Genomic DNA, 20,046 nt, shown 5'->3' on the forward strand with positions numbered 1-20,046 from the left:
CGATTCACTTTACCTGTTCTGCTCTACTCAGGATTTTGTAGACTTCAATCACATCCCCCCCAAGCCATCTCTTTTCCAAGCTGAAGAAGACTAACCTCTTTAGCCTTTCCTCATATGGGAGGAGTTCCATCCCTTTTATCATTTTGGTTGCGACCCATTTCCAGTTACCGTCAGTTTAGCGCCGGAGCCCTTATCACCATCTCAATGGCTGGTGGTAAGTGCTTCCCCCCAGAAATGGCTGTGTGGCAAGTGGTTCACTTACTGCATGGCCATTTTTTTTAAAGAAAAAAGACAGCTTGTTACCCGCTGTGGGCGATCAAGGGGCGATCAAGGAAGACAAAGACGTAGCGGAGAGACTGAATGAATTCTTTGCTTCAGTCTTCACCGAGGAAGATTTGGGTGGGATACCGGTGTCGGAAATGGTATTTCAAGCGGATGAGTCGGAGAAACTTACTGACTTCACGGTAAACCTGGAGGACGTAATGGGGCAGTTCGGCAAACTGAAGAGTAGCAAATCTCCTGGACCGGATGGTATTCATCCTAGAGTACTGATAGAACTGAAAAATGAGCTTGCGGAGCTACTGCTAGTGATATGCAACTTATCCTTAAAATCGAGCGTGGTACCGGAAGATTGGAGGGTGGCCAATGTAACGCCCATTTTTAAAAAAGGCTCCAGGGGAGATCCGGGAAATTATAGACCGGTGAGTCTGACGTCGATGCCGGGGAAAATGGTGGAGGCTATTATTAAAAACAAAATTACAGAGCACATCCGAGGACATGGATTACTGAGACCGAGTCAGCACGGCTTTTGTGGGGGGAAATCTTGCCTGACCAATTTACTTCAATTCTTTGAAGGAGTAAACAAACATGTGGACATAGGGGAGCCGGTTGATATTGTGTATCTGGATTTTCAAAAGGCGTTTGACAAGGTACCTCATGAAAGGCTACAGAGGAAATTGGAGGGTCATGGGATAGGAGGAAATGTCCTATTGTGGATTAAAAACTGGTTGAAGGATAGGAAACAGAGAGTGGGGTTAAATGGGCAGTATTCACAATGGAGAAGGGTAGTTAGTGGGGTTCCTCAGGGGTCTGTGGTAGGACCACTGCTTTTTAATATATTTATAAATGATTTAGAGATGGGAGTAACTAGCGAGGTAATTAAATTTGCTGATGACACAAAGTTATTCAAACTCGCGACAGGATTGTGAAAAATTACAAGAGGACCTTACGAGACTGGGAGACTGGGCGGCTAAATGGCAGATGACGTTTAATGTGAGCAAGTGCAAGGTGATGCATGTGGGAAAAAAGAACCCGAATTATAGCTACGTCATGCAAGATTCCACGTTAGGAGTTACGGACCAAGAAAGGGATCTGGGTGTCGTCGTCGATAACACACTGAAACCTTCTGCTCAGTGTGCTGCTGCGGCTAGGAAAGCGAATAGAATGTTGGGTATTATTAGGAAAGGTATGGAAAACAGGTGTGAGGATGTTATAATGCCGTTGTATCGCTCCATGGTGCGACCGCACCTTGAGTATTGTGTTCAATTCTGGTCGCCGCATCTCAAGAAAGATATAGTAGAATTGGAAAAGGTGCAGCGAAGGGCGACTAAAATGATAGCGGGGATGGGACGACTTCCCTATGAAAAAAGACTAAGGAGACTAGGGCTATTCAGCTTGGAGAAGAGACGGCTGAGGGGAGACATGATAGAGGTATATAAAATAATGAGTGGAGTGGAACAGATGGATTTGAAGCGTCTGTTCACGCTTTCCAAAAATACTAGGACTAGGGGGCATGCGATTAAACTACAGTGTAGTAAATTTAAAACAAATCGGAGAAACCTTTTCTTCACCCAACGTGTAATTAAACTCTGGAATTCATTGCCGGAAAATGTGGTGAAGGCGGTTAGCTTAGCAGAGTTTAAAAAGGGGTTGGACGGTTTCCTAAAGGACAAGTCCATAAACCGCTACTAAACGGACTTGGAAAAAATCCAAAATCCCAGGAATAACATGTATAGAATGTTTGTACGTTTGGGAAGCTTGCCAGGTGCCCTTGGCCTGGATTGGCCGCTGTCGTGGGCTCGATGGACCCTTGGTCTTTTCTCAGTATGGCATTACTTATGTACTTATGGTAAAAACACGTGCTAACGCTGGTGCAGGCCCCCTTTTACTGCAGCTTTGTAATAGGACTCATTAGATTTCTAAGTATGGCTAAAAGTTTTCCCTGTGTTGCAAATAGCAATGCTTTGTGATTATCAAGAAAAGAGCTAATGGCCTCATTATCCTCACCTACATACTTATAAAACAGGCATGCTTATTTTTAATACAGCTGTGGTCCATTGATATGGGATGAATTTCCAACACATTAAATTAAATTTTCATAGTATAAATGTTAGTATGAGGGCTACAGTGCATTGGGAGTTTATGTATTGTTGGTTACATTTTGTGTTATATGGTATTAATATTTTATGTGTTATTGAAATTCATCAATGGATTATAGCATTATAAAGAAAGAATAAATGTGCTTTGGGGCCAATATACTAATCATTTTTCCCATAGTCACAAAAAAAAGAAAAAAAACATTACAGTAGATCAGGTTTTAATTTTTGAAATGGAAGAGGCCCTTTTACTAACGCTTATTGCGTGCTAGCGGACATTAGTGTGTACTAAACTTTAATAAAAAGGGATCCTTAGCTTTTTTATAATTACAACCTCCATCTGTACAGAAAGAACAGCTCACTTTATCAGAACAGGAGTATAGAATCTTTGTCTTCCAGACCAGTGGTTCCCACTTTGGCCCTGGAAGACTCCTAGCCAATTGGGTTTTCAGGATATCCATAATGAATACACATGGGATAAATGTGAATGGAATGGTACTGTTCTAGAGCATCTGATCAAGAATTATCTAGTAACTGCTATCTCAAATTATTCACTGGTCTATGTGAAGTGACATAGAGGGCCATTTTTGAAAGAATGTCCAAGTCAAAATTGGGACGCCCTGCTCATAACGTCCAAAAAACCTATCTCACAGCCATTTTCGAACAGCAAAAACATCAAGATTTCCTGTAAAAAAATACATGAGGGCATTTTTCGCTGGAAATGTCCAAAATAAACAGCCATTTTCCAAAATGAAATATCAAAAATATGAACACCAAGGAAGCAGGCACAACATTGCCTGTCATTTGTACAAAAATGGCCACACAGGTGTCCCTGCAGAGCAGAGGAGCAACCTAGTGGTCAATGCAGTGGACATTAAACAGCAGTATACAGGTACGTATCTGACCTTAATTCATTTAAATGTTTATCTGTTCCTCCAGGAACAGATAAAAACCTACTGTATCTAAAGGTACATCACTGCAATAGCCATCAGGTACAGTAGGTATTTCTATGTTCCAGCAGGGCTCACATATTTGTACAAAAATAAGAGTTCAAGTGGGAGTTACACCTGAGTCTCGTTGTTCAAAGTCCACTGCACTGACCACTAGGCTACTCCTTACTCTTGCTTGCTGCTCTATTAGGAATGGCCATAATACCTGAAGTTGTCAAACAGTCTGATATCCACTGTCCTGAGGGGGTCACTAACTACTGAGAGATTAAGGAGGGGTCACGCCATCATCTCTTCAGTGGTCAGCTGCTCAATCGGGGCATCTTTTTGTACCCTGGACGTGAATGAAACAAGTCTAGATAAGAACGTCCTTCTCTTTTGCCTTGGACATTTATTCTCATTCCATTATTGCTGAAAGATGTCCTAATTTTGGGCCTGCCCTAGTCCCACCCAAAACATGCCTCCAACATTCCCTGGACGAACTGCCATGTAAAATGTCCAAATTCTGGTTTTCGAAAATTGCAATTTGGACATTTTTGGCAGATGGACTTTTTTTTATAACCATTTTGTGATGTCCATCTGCTTTGAAAAATGAGTGCCTTAGTGGTCTCAATACAGTCTCTAGTAAACACACACTCATATCATTTAAGTGGAGTGGAACAGATAGACGGGAATTGCTTGTTTACTCTTTCCAAAAATACCAGGACTAGGGGACATGCAATGAAGCTACTAAGTAGTAAATGTAAAACAAACTAGAGAAAATGTTTCTTCACTCAATGTGTAATTAAACTCTGGAATTCGTTGCTAAATAATGTGGTAAAAGCAGTTAGCTTAGAAGGGTTTAAAAAAGGTTTGGCTAATTTCCTAAAAGAAAAGTCCATAAGCCATTATTAAGATGGACTTGAAAAAAATCCACTCTTATTTCTAGGGTAAAAAGCATAAAATCCACTTTAGTGTTCTGGGATCTTGCCAGGTACTTGTGACCTGGATTGGCCACTGTTGACAACAGGATACTGGGCTTGATGGACCTTCGGCCTGTCCCAGTATGGCAACATTCAGGTTCTTATATAATGTTCTTATGTACACCATGATTATTGACGCTATCTTGTACCTTTGCTGTTTGAATAGGTATGGAGAATTACCCTTTCAACTTTATATATGGTTTCTTTATAGTAGTGCTGTGGCACATTTGTAAGGCAATGTGAGGAGGTTGGCACTAGCAATGCATCAGTACTATGAATAAACAAGAGCTTTAGTTTACCATTTGATCAACTCATTATGTGTTATCAGCATGAAATTTACTAGAAAAAAATTATCCTACAAAAAATAAATGAATACTTGAAAGCCTAGATTATAAGTATGCCAAAAATATAAATTCATTTAGAGCTTACTCATAGTGGTTTTCTGTCTCTTACTGTAACTGGTACATGTATATCCATTCAACAGCTTTATTGTATATTATAGTATTTTGTTCTGGACAGCTGCTAGAGAGGCCCTGCTGAACTGGTGTTTCTTTTCCATGACAAACACCTATTAAGCAGTCAGCATAAACCCTTCTCATTACAACCTCTGACATCACCCTCAGGGCACATGGACACAGAACAGCAATTGCTGAGTTGCGTATGAAAATTATAGCTTTATTGCCTATACAACTGGAGGTTTAGCCCTGACTCCTTTTCCAGGCAGCACTGCTATAAAGAAGCAATTCTTTCATGGTACAAAAAAGCACAGTACACCATTGTAATCTAAGAAACAGTCACTATTTATGTACTGGACAGCCTTCCTCACAATAGTGCTAACAGTCTAATGGTGCAGAAGGTATTATTTTAGCAGCTGTAGAGAAAGTCATACATAACAAGATGTTGTAGTATACACAAATAGGGATAGGCTTTTAGGACACAAGTTTAGCCTATAGTTTTATGACACAGCTACTCTGTTTTCTTAGTTTAACAAGCAGGATTCATAGGTGGGGACCATGTATTTAATGTTAATAAAAGCATCTTCTCCTCCATAGCGTTCAAAGGCTTCCAGGGTCTCCTGAATCAGGTCTCCAATATTTTCACGTTTCTGTTGGCTGTAGTCAATGCCATCTCCAGTGTTAACTAAGAAAAAAATAAATAAAAAGAAAAAAAGAGAGTTAGTCAGTTTTCAGAATCCATTTGTAAACACTATATTTATTTATTTATTTATTGTATTTGTATCCCACGTTTTCCCACCTCTTTGCAGGCTCAATGTGGCTTACAATATATCATGGATAATGGAAATTGCAAGAGATATACATTTGGTTTTACAGAAGGATTTTGGGTTACATGGTCATGAAGTACAAGATAGTGGCATTACAGAAGACGTTGACAGACATTAGGAATACGAGATAGTAGTATTACAGAAGACATTATCAGACATTAGGAATAGAATATACTGGTGTAAGAGAGACATTGTGAGACAATGGACGTGTTACGACGTTTGTAGGTGTATTTGGAGATATTACATATTTTATTCTTTGTGGTATATCTTTTCAAAGAGATGAGTCTTTAGTAGTTTACGGAAGTTAGTCAGTTCATAGGTTGCCTTCAAATAGCGTGGTAGCGCGTTCCAGAGTTGCGTGCTCATATATGAAAAGGTGGAGGCATGTGTTAATTTGTATTTCAGACCTTTGCAGTTGGGGAAATGAAGATTAAGGAATGTTCAAGAGGAATTTTTGCATTCCTGGGTGGCAGGTCTATTAGGTCTGACATATAGGCTGGGGCATCTCCATGGATAATTTTATGAATGAGGGTGCATATTTTGAACGTGATTCGTTCTTTCAGTGGGAGCCAGTGCAGTTTCTCTCGTAGGGGCTTTGCACTTTCGTATTTTGGTTTTCCGAATATTAGTCTGGCTGCTGTGTTCTGGGCTGTTTGGAGTTTTTTCAGTATATGTTCTTTACAGCCAGCATAGAGTGAGTTACAATAATCCAGATGACTGAGTACCAATGATTGTACCAGGTTGCGGAATACGATCCTTGGAAAAAATGGTCTTATTCTTTTTAGTTTTCACATTGAGTGAAACATCTTTTTGGTTGTGTTTTTCGCATGATTCTCAAGTGTTAGATGCCGATCAATGGTGACTCCAAGAATCTTTAGGGTATCCGAGATTGGTAGATTTAGTTTTGGTGTATTGACAGTGGTAAATTTGTCTTTGTTATGTTGCGAGGTGAGTACTAGGCATTGGGTTTTTTCCGCATTCAGTTTCAGCTGAAATGTGTCTGCCCAAGAATGCATAATATGTAAACTTTGGTTGATTTCGTTGGAAATTTCATTTAGGTCTTGTTTGAATGGGATGAAGATCGTTACGTCGTCAGCGTATATATATGGGTTGAGGTTTTGCATCGATAGTAGTTTGGCTAAGGGTGTCATCATTAGGTTGACTATGGTCGGTGAGAGGGGAGATCCCTGTGGAACTCCGCATTCAGATGTCCAAGAGGCTGACGTAGTCGAATTTGCTGTGACTTGATATGAGCGTGTAGTTAGGAACCCCTTGAACCAATTGAGAACTTTACCTTCGATACCGAAGTATTCGAGGATGTGTAATAAAATTCCATGATCAACCATGTCGAAGGCGCTTGACATGTCGAATTGTAGAAGTAGTATATTCTTGCCAGTTGCTATAGACCAAATCTGTTATTCTTGCCAGTTGCTATAGACCAAATCTGTTATTTAAACAATGCAATAGAAAGCCTAGGCTCAGCCGGAATAATTTTGAAAGATGGTGTCAGTGGGACAGGAGCAAGTGAGAATCACTCCTGCTCCTTTTTGGACCACAAGGATAATGGGGTAAGCTGGGAATGGAAGGAGTATGATGGGGGGGGGGGGGGGGGAAGTTACATTTGGAGTATGATTCTGAGACAAATATGGAACAGAGTGGTGGAGCTTAATCAATGGCACTTTTCATGAATATTTATATGCCAATGGGCTGTGGATTTTAACCTTGCCGCTACAGGTCATCACATATTTGAGCCAGAGGGGTTGTGCTATGTATTAGAGGAGCTTATGGTCATTTAAAACATCTCGTTGGGGATAGAGGTCTGACATTGCATGTTTCTACAGCCAGGAACGCATGACTTTCCCACTCATAGCAATGTGAGAAAATTTCTTGTGGTAAAACAGTGTATAAATGCCTTGTTTTACTGCATCTTAGTAAACAGACCTCAGAGTGAAGCCAAGAAAAGAAAAGAGCACACTACAGACCTCATATTAATCACAGCCCAGGAACACCACTGGGAAGCAGTTGACAACTTCCACAATTGGGTAAGCATCTGGGGGGAGGGGCAATGGAGGAAAGGTTGCTAAAGAAAATGGGGGAGGTCAGCCTTGTTTAAAGGTAATTTAGAAGTACTTCTAACGTGTTTAATTATAGAGTGCTAAGACATTTTTAATCTACATTGGTACATGGAGTGGAATAAGGCATAGACAAACTAGGCATGTGCCTAGGGTCCAAATGTTTGGAGGCGGGGGTGCTGTCACATGTTTTCAGGACTTTAGGGCTGCCTACTCTTGATTTTTTTCAGGACTGTAAAGATTTTTGCATTAATGTTTGGAAAGCTGGACATTTTTCAGAATTTGGACCTTTCTATTTTTCCGTCCAGGTGCCTGAATGAGTGGGCTTGCTCTTCCTGCTTATAAAGGAGCAAAGACTGTGGTAGCATCTAGCCACTAAGAATGCTGCTCTAGTCTTAGGCAGGGAGAGGGCTGATCCAGGTGATGTTCCTGTGCTGTGCAAGTAAAGTAGGGGACTGAGAACTAATTGGGGCGCTGAGCTGACATTAAAGAGACCCAGTGAAACCAGTAAATGTCCTTGGTGGGGGAAGATTGTTGATAAGAATGTGAGAGGGCTGCTGCAAAATAATGAAAAGAGCTAGCAGCAATTGATGATGGGCTGAGCTAGTTGGTAGGGGGAGGGACTATTGACCAAGCAGCAGAAGTGTGTGTGTGTGTATGTGTGTGTCTGAAGAGTAACAGTACTTATGTGTACACAGGGCCATGCCTAGGGTCTCTGGCGCCCCCCTGCAGCCTATCAGTTGGCGCCCCCCCCCCTGCAGACTATCAGTTGGCGGCGGCAGCGGCGCCCCCCCCCCCCCGTGAAAATGATCGCTCACCACTTGCCACACTGACAGGAATTGTCAGCAATATTCTTAGAAAGAAATTGCTATACATTGCAAAATAAGATAGCAGATGTAAATTCTCAAAGTGGACATATTCCAAACACTAAAATGAAAATAAAATGATTTTTTTTCTACCTTTGTTGTCTGGTGACTTTCTTTTTCTGATCATGCTGGCCCAGTATCTGATTCTGCTGCTATCTGTCCTCTTAACTCCGTTTCCAGGGCTTCCTTTCCTTTCCTCCTTTCTTCTTCATTTCTGGTCCTCAGCTTCTGCCTATTTTCTTCATCCATGTGCAGTTTTTCTCCTCTCTTCCTTTCCCCTCATTTCATCTCCTTCATCTCTCTTCCTTCCCCTCTATGTCCAGCAATTTCTCCTCTCTCCCTGAGCCCTGCCCTCCCAATCCATGCCCATCCATGCTCCTCTGTCCCCTGCCCCCTCCATTCATCCCTTTCCAGCAATTCCCCTCTCTCCCTGAGCCCTGCCCTCCCAATCCATGCCCATCCATGATCCTCTGTCACCTGCCCCCTCCATTCATCCCTATCCAGCAATTCCCCTCTCTCCCTGAGCCCTGCCCTGCAATCCATATCCATCCATGCCCATCTGTCCCCTCCATTCATCCCTATCCAGCAATTCCCCTCTCTCCCTGAGCCCTGCCCTCCCAATCCATGCCCATCCATGCTCCTCTGTCACCTGCCCCCTCCATTCATCCCTTTCCAGCAATTCCCCTCTCTCCCTGAGCCCTGCCCTCCCAATCCATGCCCATCCACGCTCCTCTGTCCCCTGCCCCCTCCATTCATCCCTTTCCAGCAATTCCCCTCTCTCCCTGAGCCCTGCCATCTCAATCCATTCCCATCCATGCTCCTCTGTCCCCTGCCCCCTCCATTCATCCCTTTCCAGCAATTCCCCTCTCTCCCTGAGCCCTGCCCTCCCAATCCATGCCCACCCATGCTCCCCTGTCCCCTGCCCCCTCCATTCATCCCTTTCCAGCAATTCCCCTCTCTCCCTGAGCCCTGCCCTCCCAATCCATGCCCACCCATGCTCCCCTGTCCCCTGCCCCCTCCATTCATCCCTTTCCAGCAATTCCCCTCTCTCCCTGAGCCCTGCCCTCCCAATCCATGCCCATCCATGCTCCCCTGTCCCCTCCATTCATCCCTGTCCAGCAATTCCTCTCTCTCCCTGAGCCCTGCCATCTCAATCCATGCCCATCCATGCTCCTCTGTCCCCTGCCCCCTCCATTCATCCTTTTCCAGCAATTCCCCTCTGCCCCTTCCATGACCCCCCCCCTCGCATCCATGCTCCTCTCTCTCCCATGTCCCAGCCTGGCCCGCCCTCTTCTCCCCTCCCTTCGCATCCATGCTAAGTAGTAGTAGTTGTTTCTCCCCTGCCCTCCCGCTCCCATTGTTCAACTGCGGCTGCCCACCCTCTTCTCTCCCCCCCCCCCCCCCAACATCCCTTTTCTTTTTTTTTTCTTTTTAAATTTACCTCCGTGGCGGTTCCGGCAGCGCAGCGTCAGGGAAGGAGGCGGCGCTCCCGACGTCTAGCCTTCCCTTCGCTGAGTTCCGCCTTCTTCTGACGTCATCCTTGACGTCAGAAGAAGGCGGAACACAGCGAAGGGAAGGCTAGACGTCGGGAGCGCCGCCTCCTTCCCTGATGCTGCGCTGCCGGAACCGCCGCCACGGAGGTAAATTTAAAAAGAAAAAAAAAGAAAAGGGAGGGCGAGTGAGGTGAGCATGGTGCGGCGGCGCCCCCCCGAGGGACGCGCCCCACTGCCATGCTTACCTCGCTTACCGGGTCAGCACGGCCCTGTGTGTACATGTGTGTATGTTTCCAAAGAACAAGAGGGAGTGTGTGTGTGCATGTATATGTCTGTATATGTGTGTTTGTGTGTGTGTGTGAGAGAGAGAGAGAGAGAAAGACTACATTTGTACGTGCATGGATGTGTGTACCTGAAGAGTGTGAGTGCATGTGCATGTGTGTCCTAATATTGCCTACACTCTGCATATCCTTTCAGAGTCACCAAAGAAGGCTAAATATAATTTTCTTTAGCTTCTTCCATTCATGAAGCCTTGTTGATACAATAAAGAGGCTCATTTTCAAAGCACATAGATTTACAAAGTTACATATGTAACATAAGAAACAGACAATTTACTTGGAGTAACAATATTTTACTTTAAATCAACTATAAATAATAAATAAATAGATAAATATGAAGTATGCATTTTAGTAAACTAGTGTATGTTTAATTAGATAATTAGTTAATGGAGGCTAGAAATAAAATCAAACTTTGTTGGTCAGCTTATTTACTCAGTAATAAGTGCTGTGGGTATCCACATAGAAGGTCATTGGTTCAATTCCTGAATCAAGTTTTCTATATTCAGAGTCAGCTCGGTCTAGGGGTGATGCAGATCTAGTGGGGAAGACTTGTGATTATCATTAAGGGTGATACCTGCTAGCAATATTTGGATACAAATTTCTGGATGGTCATGGGGGAGGGGGTGGGATCATCGATGTGGGCTACTGTTAAGTAGGATTATTTTACCTCATCAGGATTTTTTTTTTAACACAGGGTCTCAGCTTTGAGAAAAGACAGCTGAGGGGAGATATGATAGAAGTCTATAAAATAATGAGTGGAGTGGAAGGGTAGACATGAATCGTTTGTTTACTCTTTCCAAAAATACTAGGACTAGGGGGCATGCGATGAAGCTACAAAGTAAACAGGGCCCCAGATAACTGCAACAATTGATTAAACATATAAATATTAAAATGAATGTGCTCAGAATCTTATGGATGTCTCAGCCGAATAGCTAAGTAGCTTAACTCGCTGATAACTTGAAATTCAATCATTGTACCTGCTCGAATTGAGAGCTGTGTGGTCAGCTATGCCAATGGATACCTAATAACTATTTATTAAAGATTATAAATGTACACTTATCTGAATCAAGTAGGTGCAGTCCAACATTCAAGATGTTCTCCATAAATGCTGTAAAATCACTGAGACCACAATAAAACGTCACTGTGAAGTGCCTAATATGTGTTCAATCAATATCCAGAACTGTCATCCAGATGTCCAACAGTGTCCAAAAGAATACTCAACTATGCTTTAATATCCTATAACAAAGACTGAGGGGAGATATGATAGCGGTCTATAAAATAATGAGTGGAGTTGAACGGGTAGTGTGATGCGTCTGTTTACGCTTTCCAAAAATACTAGGACTGGGGGGCATGCAATGAAGCTACATTGTAGTAAATTTAAAACAAATCGGAGAAAAAGTTTTCTTCACTCAACGTGTAATTAAACTCTAATTCGTTGCCAGAGAATGTGGTAAAGGCGGTTAGCTTAGCTGAGTTTCAAAAAGGTTTGGATGGCTTCCTAAAGGAAAAGTCCGTAGACTATTATTAAAATGACTTGGAGAAAATCCACTGCTTATTTCTGGGATAAGCAGCATAAATTGTATTGAACATTTTGGGGATCTTGTCAGGTATTTGTGACCTGAATTGGCCACTGTTGGAAACAGGATGATGGGCTTGATGGACATTGGTCTGTCCCAGTGTGGCAATACTTATGTACTTACATATAAATTAATCTGACTTGTGGTAAAATAATCCGATTTAATAGTAACCCACATTGATATCTTCCCCCCTTAGTGAATGGCTCCCAGCCTCAAGTCGCAAAGACTAGACTAGGAACAAGGACCATAATAATAGGTCAAAAATCTCTAGCTAGTTGTGAATGCTGACTTATGGCATCAGGATCTCAGTACTTGTTTCAATTGAATTGGAAGAAAAACAAGGTGAAACAAACTCCTCTCCCTAAAACCGGATATTCAGTGCTGAGCCATTTCCGGTGACCGCCATTGAATATCTAGTTTATTTTTGGCCAGCTTGACTGACCAGCCAAGCTGATATTCAGTGTTGGCCGGTCAACGTCAAACTGTCCAAAGATAGGACTGCTTTGCACGTGACCAAATATGGCTGCTAAAGTTAAGTAGCGATGTGCTGAAAACTGGTGGATAGCCAGTTATATTGCCCAATATAATTAGCTATCTGCTAGCTGGCAATATTCAGCAGGATATGGCCGGCCATATTCTGCTGCATATTGGCGGATAAGCAGCTATGTGGCACTTAACCAGCCATGTGCCAATCCTGGCTGGTTAAATGCCTTTGAATATTGAGGGGGGGGGGGGGGTCTGCCATAGTTTCTGGCATGCCATTAGAAAATAGCTTGGTGTAGATGAGAAAGAACTTGCTTCATCCATCCTTATACTGGCAATTCAGGTGTTAAAATCATGGCTATAAGCTGACTGTCAATGATATATCAAACAAAACAGAAAAAAAAACCTAGGAAGAAAAGCAAAATGAAAACTGACAAAATAATCAAAGGACAAAAAAATCAGAAGTTCTTTTTGACAACTGAATCATTTAACTATAAAACTAAGAATTCAAAAACTAAGCAAATGTCACTCAGTGCACTCTTTGTCCCAGCAGTTACAGTTCTGAGAGAAGGAAAAGAATAATGGCCTCTATTATACTGATTTTTTTTCTACTGGGAAACCAAATTTCACATGAAATACTTCAAAGTGAACAATAATAATCATTTCCTTTTCAAATGTGTCTAATGACTTCTTAAATCAAGCAGCAGGTATCAGCAGGTATACCTCACAACCCTTGGTTGAAGCATACTGTAAAGTTAATTACTCTAGGAGGACAAAAGTGATGCCTCATAGAACGAGAGAGCATTTGGGATATAGACTGGTTTGGAATGATGGCCTAGAAATTTATGGTAGATATACCTTTATAATAATGATAGCAAGTGCTGTTTGGTCACAGCTGCTGAGTGCAATGTTTTCTTCATAGTATTAAAAAATAATTTACTGTGCCACTATTGACTATCAGTTCAATATTTTTCCTTCTTTATCATTCTGATATTTTTAAACCACTGGATTATGGAAGTATCATGGCTTGTCTTTAGCGCAGAGCAAAATCTGCATCTTCATAGGGATACTTAGGTGTGTACACTCACACAGCTCCTCTTCTGGTCCCCCACCAATAGAATCTGACATACTGGGACCTCCAAATATGAGGCAAGAGAACTGTGAGAAGGGGGAAGGGAGAGGAGAGAAGAAGGGAGAGGCTAAGGCTAAGGAGTGGGCTGATTCAGTGCATAAATAATATTATTCAGCTTTGCCTAGCAGGCCACTTTTGAAGCTGGACCCCAGGATATTGCCCTGCTAAGCTAATGTTGGGAGAAAGACAAAGAGAAGAGAAGGAAAACAGGGAAGGGATGTGAGGAGGACGGTTATGAAAGTACTGAGACAGTGGGCACAAGAAGAGTATGGGAAATATACATATGTACAATATGCTCTTAATTCTATAAAGTTGCATGCCCAAATTTGCAACTAGCATGCAAATTTGCGTCCATAACTTATAGAATGTAGGGTCAGTTGCAGGTAACTTAATTTAATAATAAGATGCTTATTGGTATTAACCAATTATTGGCTATAACTGGTGTTAATTGGCGTTAACTGGCCCTAACAGACAGTTATGCATATAATTGCTCTTAGTCGAGATTCTATAAGTTGCGCAGTGTGCAAAATCAAGGGGGCATGGACCTGGGGGAAAATGGGCAGGGTGGGGGCATATCAGGCAGTTAAGCTTACAGGTTATAGAATACTTTGTTTACGTATTTAACTGCCTAGAGTTAGGCTCAAGCATTTACAGCAGCTATTTGACTGGCATGGTATGGTATGTAAACGCGAACTTACGCTATTATTCTATAAAGCATTTGTGCATGCAACTGCTGTTTATAAAATCAGCGGTTAGCGCTTATTATCCCAGCACCTAACTTTATGCATCCTTTTGATGCATAAAGTTAGGTGCTGGGATAATGTACAAACATTTGCTCATGGCTATGTGCAAACATTTACAGAAAGTGAGGGATAAAGAAAAAGAACCAAAGGTCAAAAAAGGAGGAGAAACTTACCAACAGGGTACAAAATAGAGCAGTGAGAAATAAAACTAAGGATAATCAGATGGTACAACAAGACAAAAATTGCTAAGATATATTTATTCTCTTCTGTAGTATAATAGTGTAGCATTATTGACTTTCTTTTTCCTCTGTCATTTCATAACTTGTTCATTTTAGAAATCCAACTCTTAGATTTTCAGAGTGGGCAGGGTCGTACCAAAGTTATTGGACGCCCTAACTGAACCTTCAGCCATGTACCCCTCCAGGGTGGCTCAGAGCTCTACTATCCTCCTGTAATTCAGTATCTCCCCTTCCCTTCCTATGTCTTCAGGATGCCAGCATCTCCCGTTCCCTCTCTACCTCTTTCTTCCCTGTAGCCAGCATCTCTCCTTCTCTCTACTTCCTTTCCCCCATAGCCAGCATCTCCCCCCCCCTTTACCTCCCCTCTCCCCTCATGGTCAGCATCTCCCCTTCCTCTCTCTACATCCCCTCTCTGCTCATGGTCAGCATCTCCCCTTCCCTGTTCTACCTCCCTCTCCCTGTAGCCAGTGTCTCATTTCGCCTTTCCTACCCCCACCCACATTCAGCATCAATTCCCTCTTCACAGTCACTCCCAATGCCCCATTACCTCCTCCCGTGCCAGCCCCAAGCTTACAAAAAAACTAACGGCTGGGTCCTTTAAGTACAGGTCCACGCTGAAGCACTGTTGGGTATCACCCTGCTCCAAAAGGAAGTCTACCTCAGTGGGATGGGGAGAAGGCTTGAGTGTGGGCCTGTGAAGTGCTTACTCTTCTATAAGCTTTGGGGCCAGCACAAGAGGAAGTAAAGGGGGGGGGGGGGGGGACAATGGCAGACCCAGCAGGAGGAAGGTTTCATGTGCACTGGAGCAGCCCCTTAGTCTAAATTGTGGTGGATGGCCCTGAGAATGTTTGCCTAGATTTTTTTCATACAGGGGATTATAAACAGCACACTTTTCATGAATTTTGAGACTGGTTGCAATTAGTAGAAGAGAAGATATATAGTACACAAACCAAACAGCAAAAAAAGAAGCACAAATGGGCCTTCAAGAATGGTAAAAGCAAGAGTTCTTTATTATAAAGACCCAACATGGGCTGTGTTTCGGCAAGCATCCACCTGCATCAGGGGTCAAAGAGTACTGAACTCCTGAGTTCACCCAAAAAGTCAATATGATAATGTCAGCTTTTGTAGTCAAAATCACTTCCTTAACCAGCGCTCTACAATCACCACCAGTACTGAAGAAACTCGGCGTTTTTACCATTCTTGAAGACCCATTTGTACTTCTTTTTTTTTTTTTTAAAGACTGATTGCAATGACATTGCTCTTACATGCACTCTTAATGAAATTGTTGTCAAGCCTAAAAGTAAGTATTCCAACAGAGTTTCAGAAGAACAAGTGAAAGGATAATGGAGATTTTAAGAACACCTAAATGAAATGTTTTCCATTTGAGATTATAAAATTTCCTGGTGGATTATTTTCTGGAAGATATCTGAATATCTTTTACTCCTTGAAAGAGATTCATAGACGATATGAATTGGTCTTCAACATCCATGCTGTCAGAACTAATGAATGCAAAGTGGAATCACATTTTCCCTCTTCTTGAGAGCTCAGAGATGGGAATTCTTTTAGTTTGTATGGTGTCTGAAGGAAGGGGCAATGAAGCTAAAGAAACCACATACGATATGTCCCCAAGGGGGCAGTGAGTATTATTCCCCCTTTTTTGCCTTAGGTTTTGAATCGGTTTTGCCACAAGAAGAACTTTATGATAGGCATACAATAGCCTGCCTTCTCATTTCATTGAAAAAGCATCTGGCACTACCATTCCAATTCTTTGGTGCAAATGCAGGCGACTTTATTTTTGGCTGAAATTGTGAATATGTGTCTGAGGCATTCTCCATATGCTAAAGATTCCATTGCTACCTGAATATCTAATAACCACTAGTGTAAGTTCAAATTCTGGGCTGCCAAACAAAATTTTTCAGAGGTCCCCCATGGCAGCCCGGGTTATCCCTTTCTAATCTGACAGCAGGGGCATCCCTGTCCCCACCTCATCCTCCTTTCTTTCCTTCACTTGAACTTTGCTTCTTCCTCACTCTCTTCTCTAACCCCTTCCCCCACGTCACATATATAAAGTCTATATTGAGGCTGGCCGGAGGTAATTCTGGTAAGCACCAAACGTACCTGTAACAATGTGCCTGTGCCACCTATTAATCTTTCTAATCAATTATCCTATTGGGTCTGTCTACGGGAAAATTGCTTGGGGATAATAACAGGTGTCTAAAATATTCTAAAAGAAACAATTTACAAAAGCAAAAAAGTATCCTATGTGCCTTAATTAAACAGAGTCCTAGACTACCCCCAACAGTGCTCAAATGCTCTTCCACAATTTTATACCTGCTCTGAGGCATATGGAAGAGTTTGCATATAATGCCACTTGTAAAATTACTCTCTGCAGATAGTACATGCAGTGATAAATCTGGTATAAGTATGTTTGGAGGCAGGTTTTGGGTGGAGTACTGGCAGAGTCGTGATTTACACACTCAAGAAAATTTATACATTCATGTGTACTTCATGTTCATATATCCACTCCAGCTCCTGAGTTGGTATAAATGTATGCAGCGTCTTTATAGCCACAATTTTTGAAGTTTTTGTGGAGCAATTTTATAAGGACGCATAAGCAGCAAAAGGCTTACGATAGATGCATGCTTGACTTCTCTCTATGAGGGTAATTTTATAAAGCTGTTTTAGCATGCATGTAGTCATATACAAGCGTAAAATGGCTTTTATAAAATTAGACCAGATATAAAAGTACACATATTTTCTGAATGTGCATACTTTTACTGTATACAATATCTGAAGCGTTGCCATGGGTAGAGTCACAAAATACATTTGTTGATTCCTGAATAACGCTAATCCAGCAGTTCCAAAACTGTGTGCCATGGCACCCTGATGAGCCGCAGCAAACTCTCAGTGGTATCGCGGCATATTTTCCTGCTGAGTGGCAACTATGAGCTTCCTCTCTCTCTCTTTTGGTGCCAGCATCAAAGGTCTGTTGTTCTCCAAGGCTGCAGCACTAAGCAACGTGAAGACCACGGGACCAGGTTCCTGCACACATCGTTGCTAGCTCTGACAGTCATACCTCCTCTGATGCAAATGTTCTAGAGCTGGTGATGACGTGCACAGGAAACTGGTCCCATGGTCTTCACATTAGCTCATGGTTGTGGACTGCTGCCTATCAGGGAAACCTGCAGAGGGTGAGTAGGAGGGGGGAGGAGGCAGAGAGAAAGCCACGAGTGATGCTGGCTTGGGGAAAGGGGCACAGAAACATAGCCAGAGACAGGAAGAAAGAGATGGGGGGTAATGAAGGATGAGGGAGGAGAGAAAGAGAGAATGGGTTGATGCTGGAGAAGGGAGAAGAATCAGAGAGAGAAGTGGAAATGCTGGATATAAGGGAGAAGGAACAGAGAAAGAGAGAAAGGGGTAATTCTGAATGGGCTTAAAGGGGGGGGGCTTAGGCTGGATGGAAGGAGGAGCAAGAGAGGGCAGAGGCTGAATAAAAGTGGGGAGAGAAGGAGGGAACAAGATGGATGGAAGGGGGAAGACAAGGAGGGCATGTGTGGGAATATAGGCATTGGTGGCTGAAACATGCCACCAATTTGCTTGCTCCACAAGCAGTATAGAGCTTGAGCCTCAGGCAGTAGACATCTTCAGCTGGCGGGGCTTAGACATCCCCACCAGCAAAGGTAGGGGGAGGGGCCAAGGTGGGAGCCTGGGCCAGGGTAGGGAGCAGGGGGCAGGAGGAGGAGATTTGAGAGGAAATGTGAAGCCTAGGGGCACAGTGACCCAAGAAAGTTTGGCAACCACTGCACTAATCTATATATATATATACTAGTAAAAAAGGCCTGCTTCTCACATGAATGAAAGGGAAATAGGACTTGATATACCACCTTTCTGAGGTTTTTTGCAACTACATTCAAAACAGTTTACATATATTAAGGTACTTATTTTGTACCAGGAGCAATGGAGGGTTAAGTGACTTGCCCAGCGTCACAAGGAGCTGTAGTGGGAATTGAACTCAGTCCCAAAGGATCAAAGCCAACTGCACTAACCACTAGGCTACTCCTCCACTCAAGGTGCTGCTAAGGTTATCATGTAATGGTGATTATGTTTTTAAGGGAACCGTTAGGCGAACTGTTCTGTCATGATAAGTAATAATTGGGAAGGGTGTATAATGAGTAATATGCTCCAGGGGTATGAGATATGGATTGTTTTATCTATGCTTTTTTTTAATCTTTCTTTTTTTGTGATTTTTATTTATAGTATTTTTTAAAAGATAAAGAGTACGCAGACTGTATCCATGTCCAGCATTTCTCCTCTCTTCCCTCCCCTCAATCCATGTCCAACATTTCTCCTCTCTTCCCTCCCCTCCATCCATGTGCATCTCCTTCCTGACTTCCCTCCATCCATCCATGTCCAGCAACTCTCCATTCTCCCATGCCCTCTCCTCCATCCACTCATATCCAGCAAATTTCCTCTCTCCTCTGCTCCCATTCATTCATCCATGTCCAGCAATTCTCCATTCTCCCCTGCCCTCTCCTCCATCCATCCATGTCCGGCAACTCTCCATTCTCCCCTGGCTCCTCCATCCATTCATATCCAGCAAATTTGCTCTCTCCCCTGCCCCCACCATCCATCCACGTCCAGTAATTCTCCTCTCTCTCCCCTGCCCTCGCCTCCTGTCCTGTCCAGTGATCTCTTCTCTCTCCATGCCCTCCCCTCCTCTCCTGTCCAGCGATCTCTTCTCCCCCTGCCCTCCTCTCCAATTCCAGCCATCTCTTCTCTCCCCCTGCCCTTCCATCCATGTCCAGTGATTCTCCCTGCCCTCCCTCTTCTCCATTCCTTCCCCCCGCACGTTTAACCCTTTTACTTTCAGGAGTAGCGATGGCAGTGAAGAGGACAACAGAGCTTCTCCCTTCCCCCACACATTGTCCCGCCCTCGGGGAAACAGGAAATGCATCATCGCAGAAGGTGGGACACTGTGTGAGGGAAGGGAGAAGGGAGAAGCTGGAGGCAAGCCCTCTGTGTTGTCATCTTCACTGCCGTCACTGTGCCTGAAAGTAAAAGGATTAAACACATGCAAGGGGGGGGGGAACGGAGAGGAGGGCTGTCGATCGGGGAGCTCTGGGTGGGAAGGAGCGGAGGGACCGTCCGAGAGCTGCCTGGCTGCAGCCAGGGGAAGGATGGTTGGGCTGGGAAGGCTTAGCCTCCCCAAGTCTCTTATAAGGGGCGCCTATGACTGTCCTCCCATCTCATCCATGTCCATCAATTCTCCTCTGCCCTGCCCTCTCCTTCCGTTCCTCCCTCCCTCCCCTCGATGTCAAACGATTCTCTCCTCCTGACTTCATCTAGCCTCCAGCGTTCCCTTCCCCCTCATTGTTCCGCCCTCTGATATCATTACGTTTTGATGCGAGGGCGGGGCAATGAGTGGGAATGGATGTTATGAACCCAGGCATCCAGACGTAGAATGTTGGAGGTGCAAATTATTATATAGTGTATATATATATCTACTATAATAAAACTCACCCTCAACGTTCTGAAGT

At 43.3% G+C, this 20,046-nt stretch overlaps 1 protein-coding gene across 3 annotated transcripts in view; it reads right to left on the minus strand.

Annotated features, from left to right (window-relative positions):
- Positions 1 to 4,970: 4,970 nt before the first annotated feature.
- The window catches only part of PACRG (parkin coregulated), a 1,071,517-nt gene continuing 1,056,441 nt past the window's right edge, over positions 4,971 to 20,046 (minus strand). For all 3 annotated transcript variants that reach the window (XM_030198092.1, XM_030198093.1, XM_030198091.1), the window contains one exon: positions 4,971 to 5,424. In XM_030198092.1, the coding sequence (XP_030053952.1) occupies positions 5,264 to 5,424 (161 nt within the window). In that variant the 3' untranslated portion in view covers positions 4,971 to 5,263. The remainder of the gene's footprint in view (positions 5,425 to 20,046) is intronic.

This window comes from Microcaecilia unicolor, chromosome 3 (assembly GCF_901765095.1).
Source record: "Microcaecilia unicolor chromosome 3, aMicUni1.1, whole genome shotgun sequence".
Taxonomy (NCBI): Eukaryota; Metazoa; Chordata; class Amphibia; order Gymnophiona; family Siphonopidae; genus Microcaecilia; species Microcaecilia unicolor.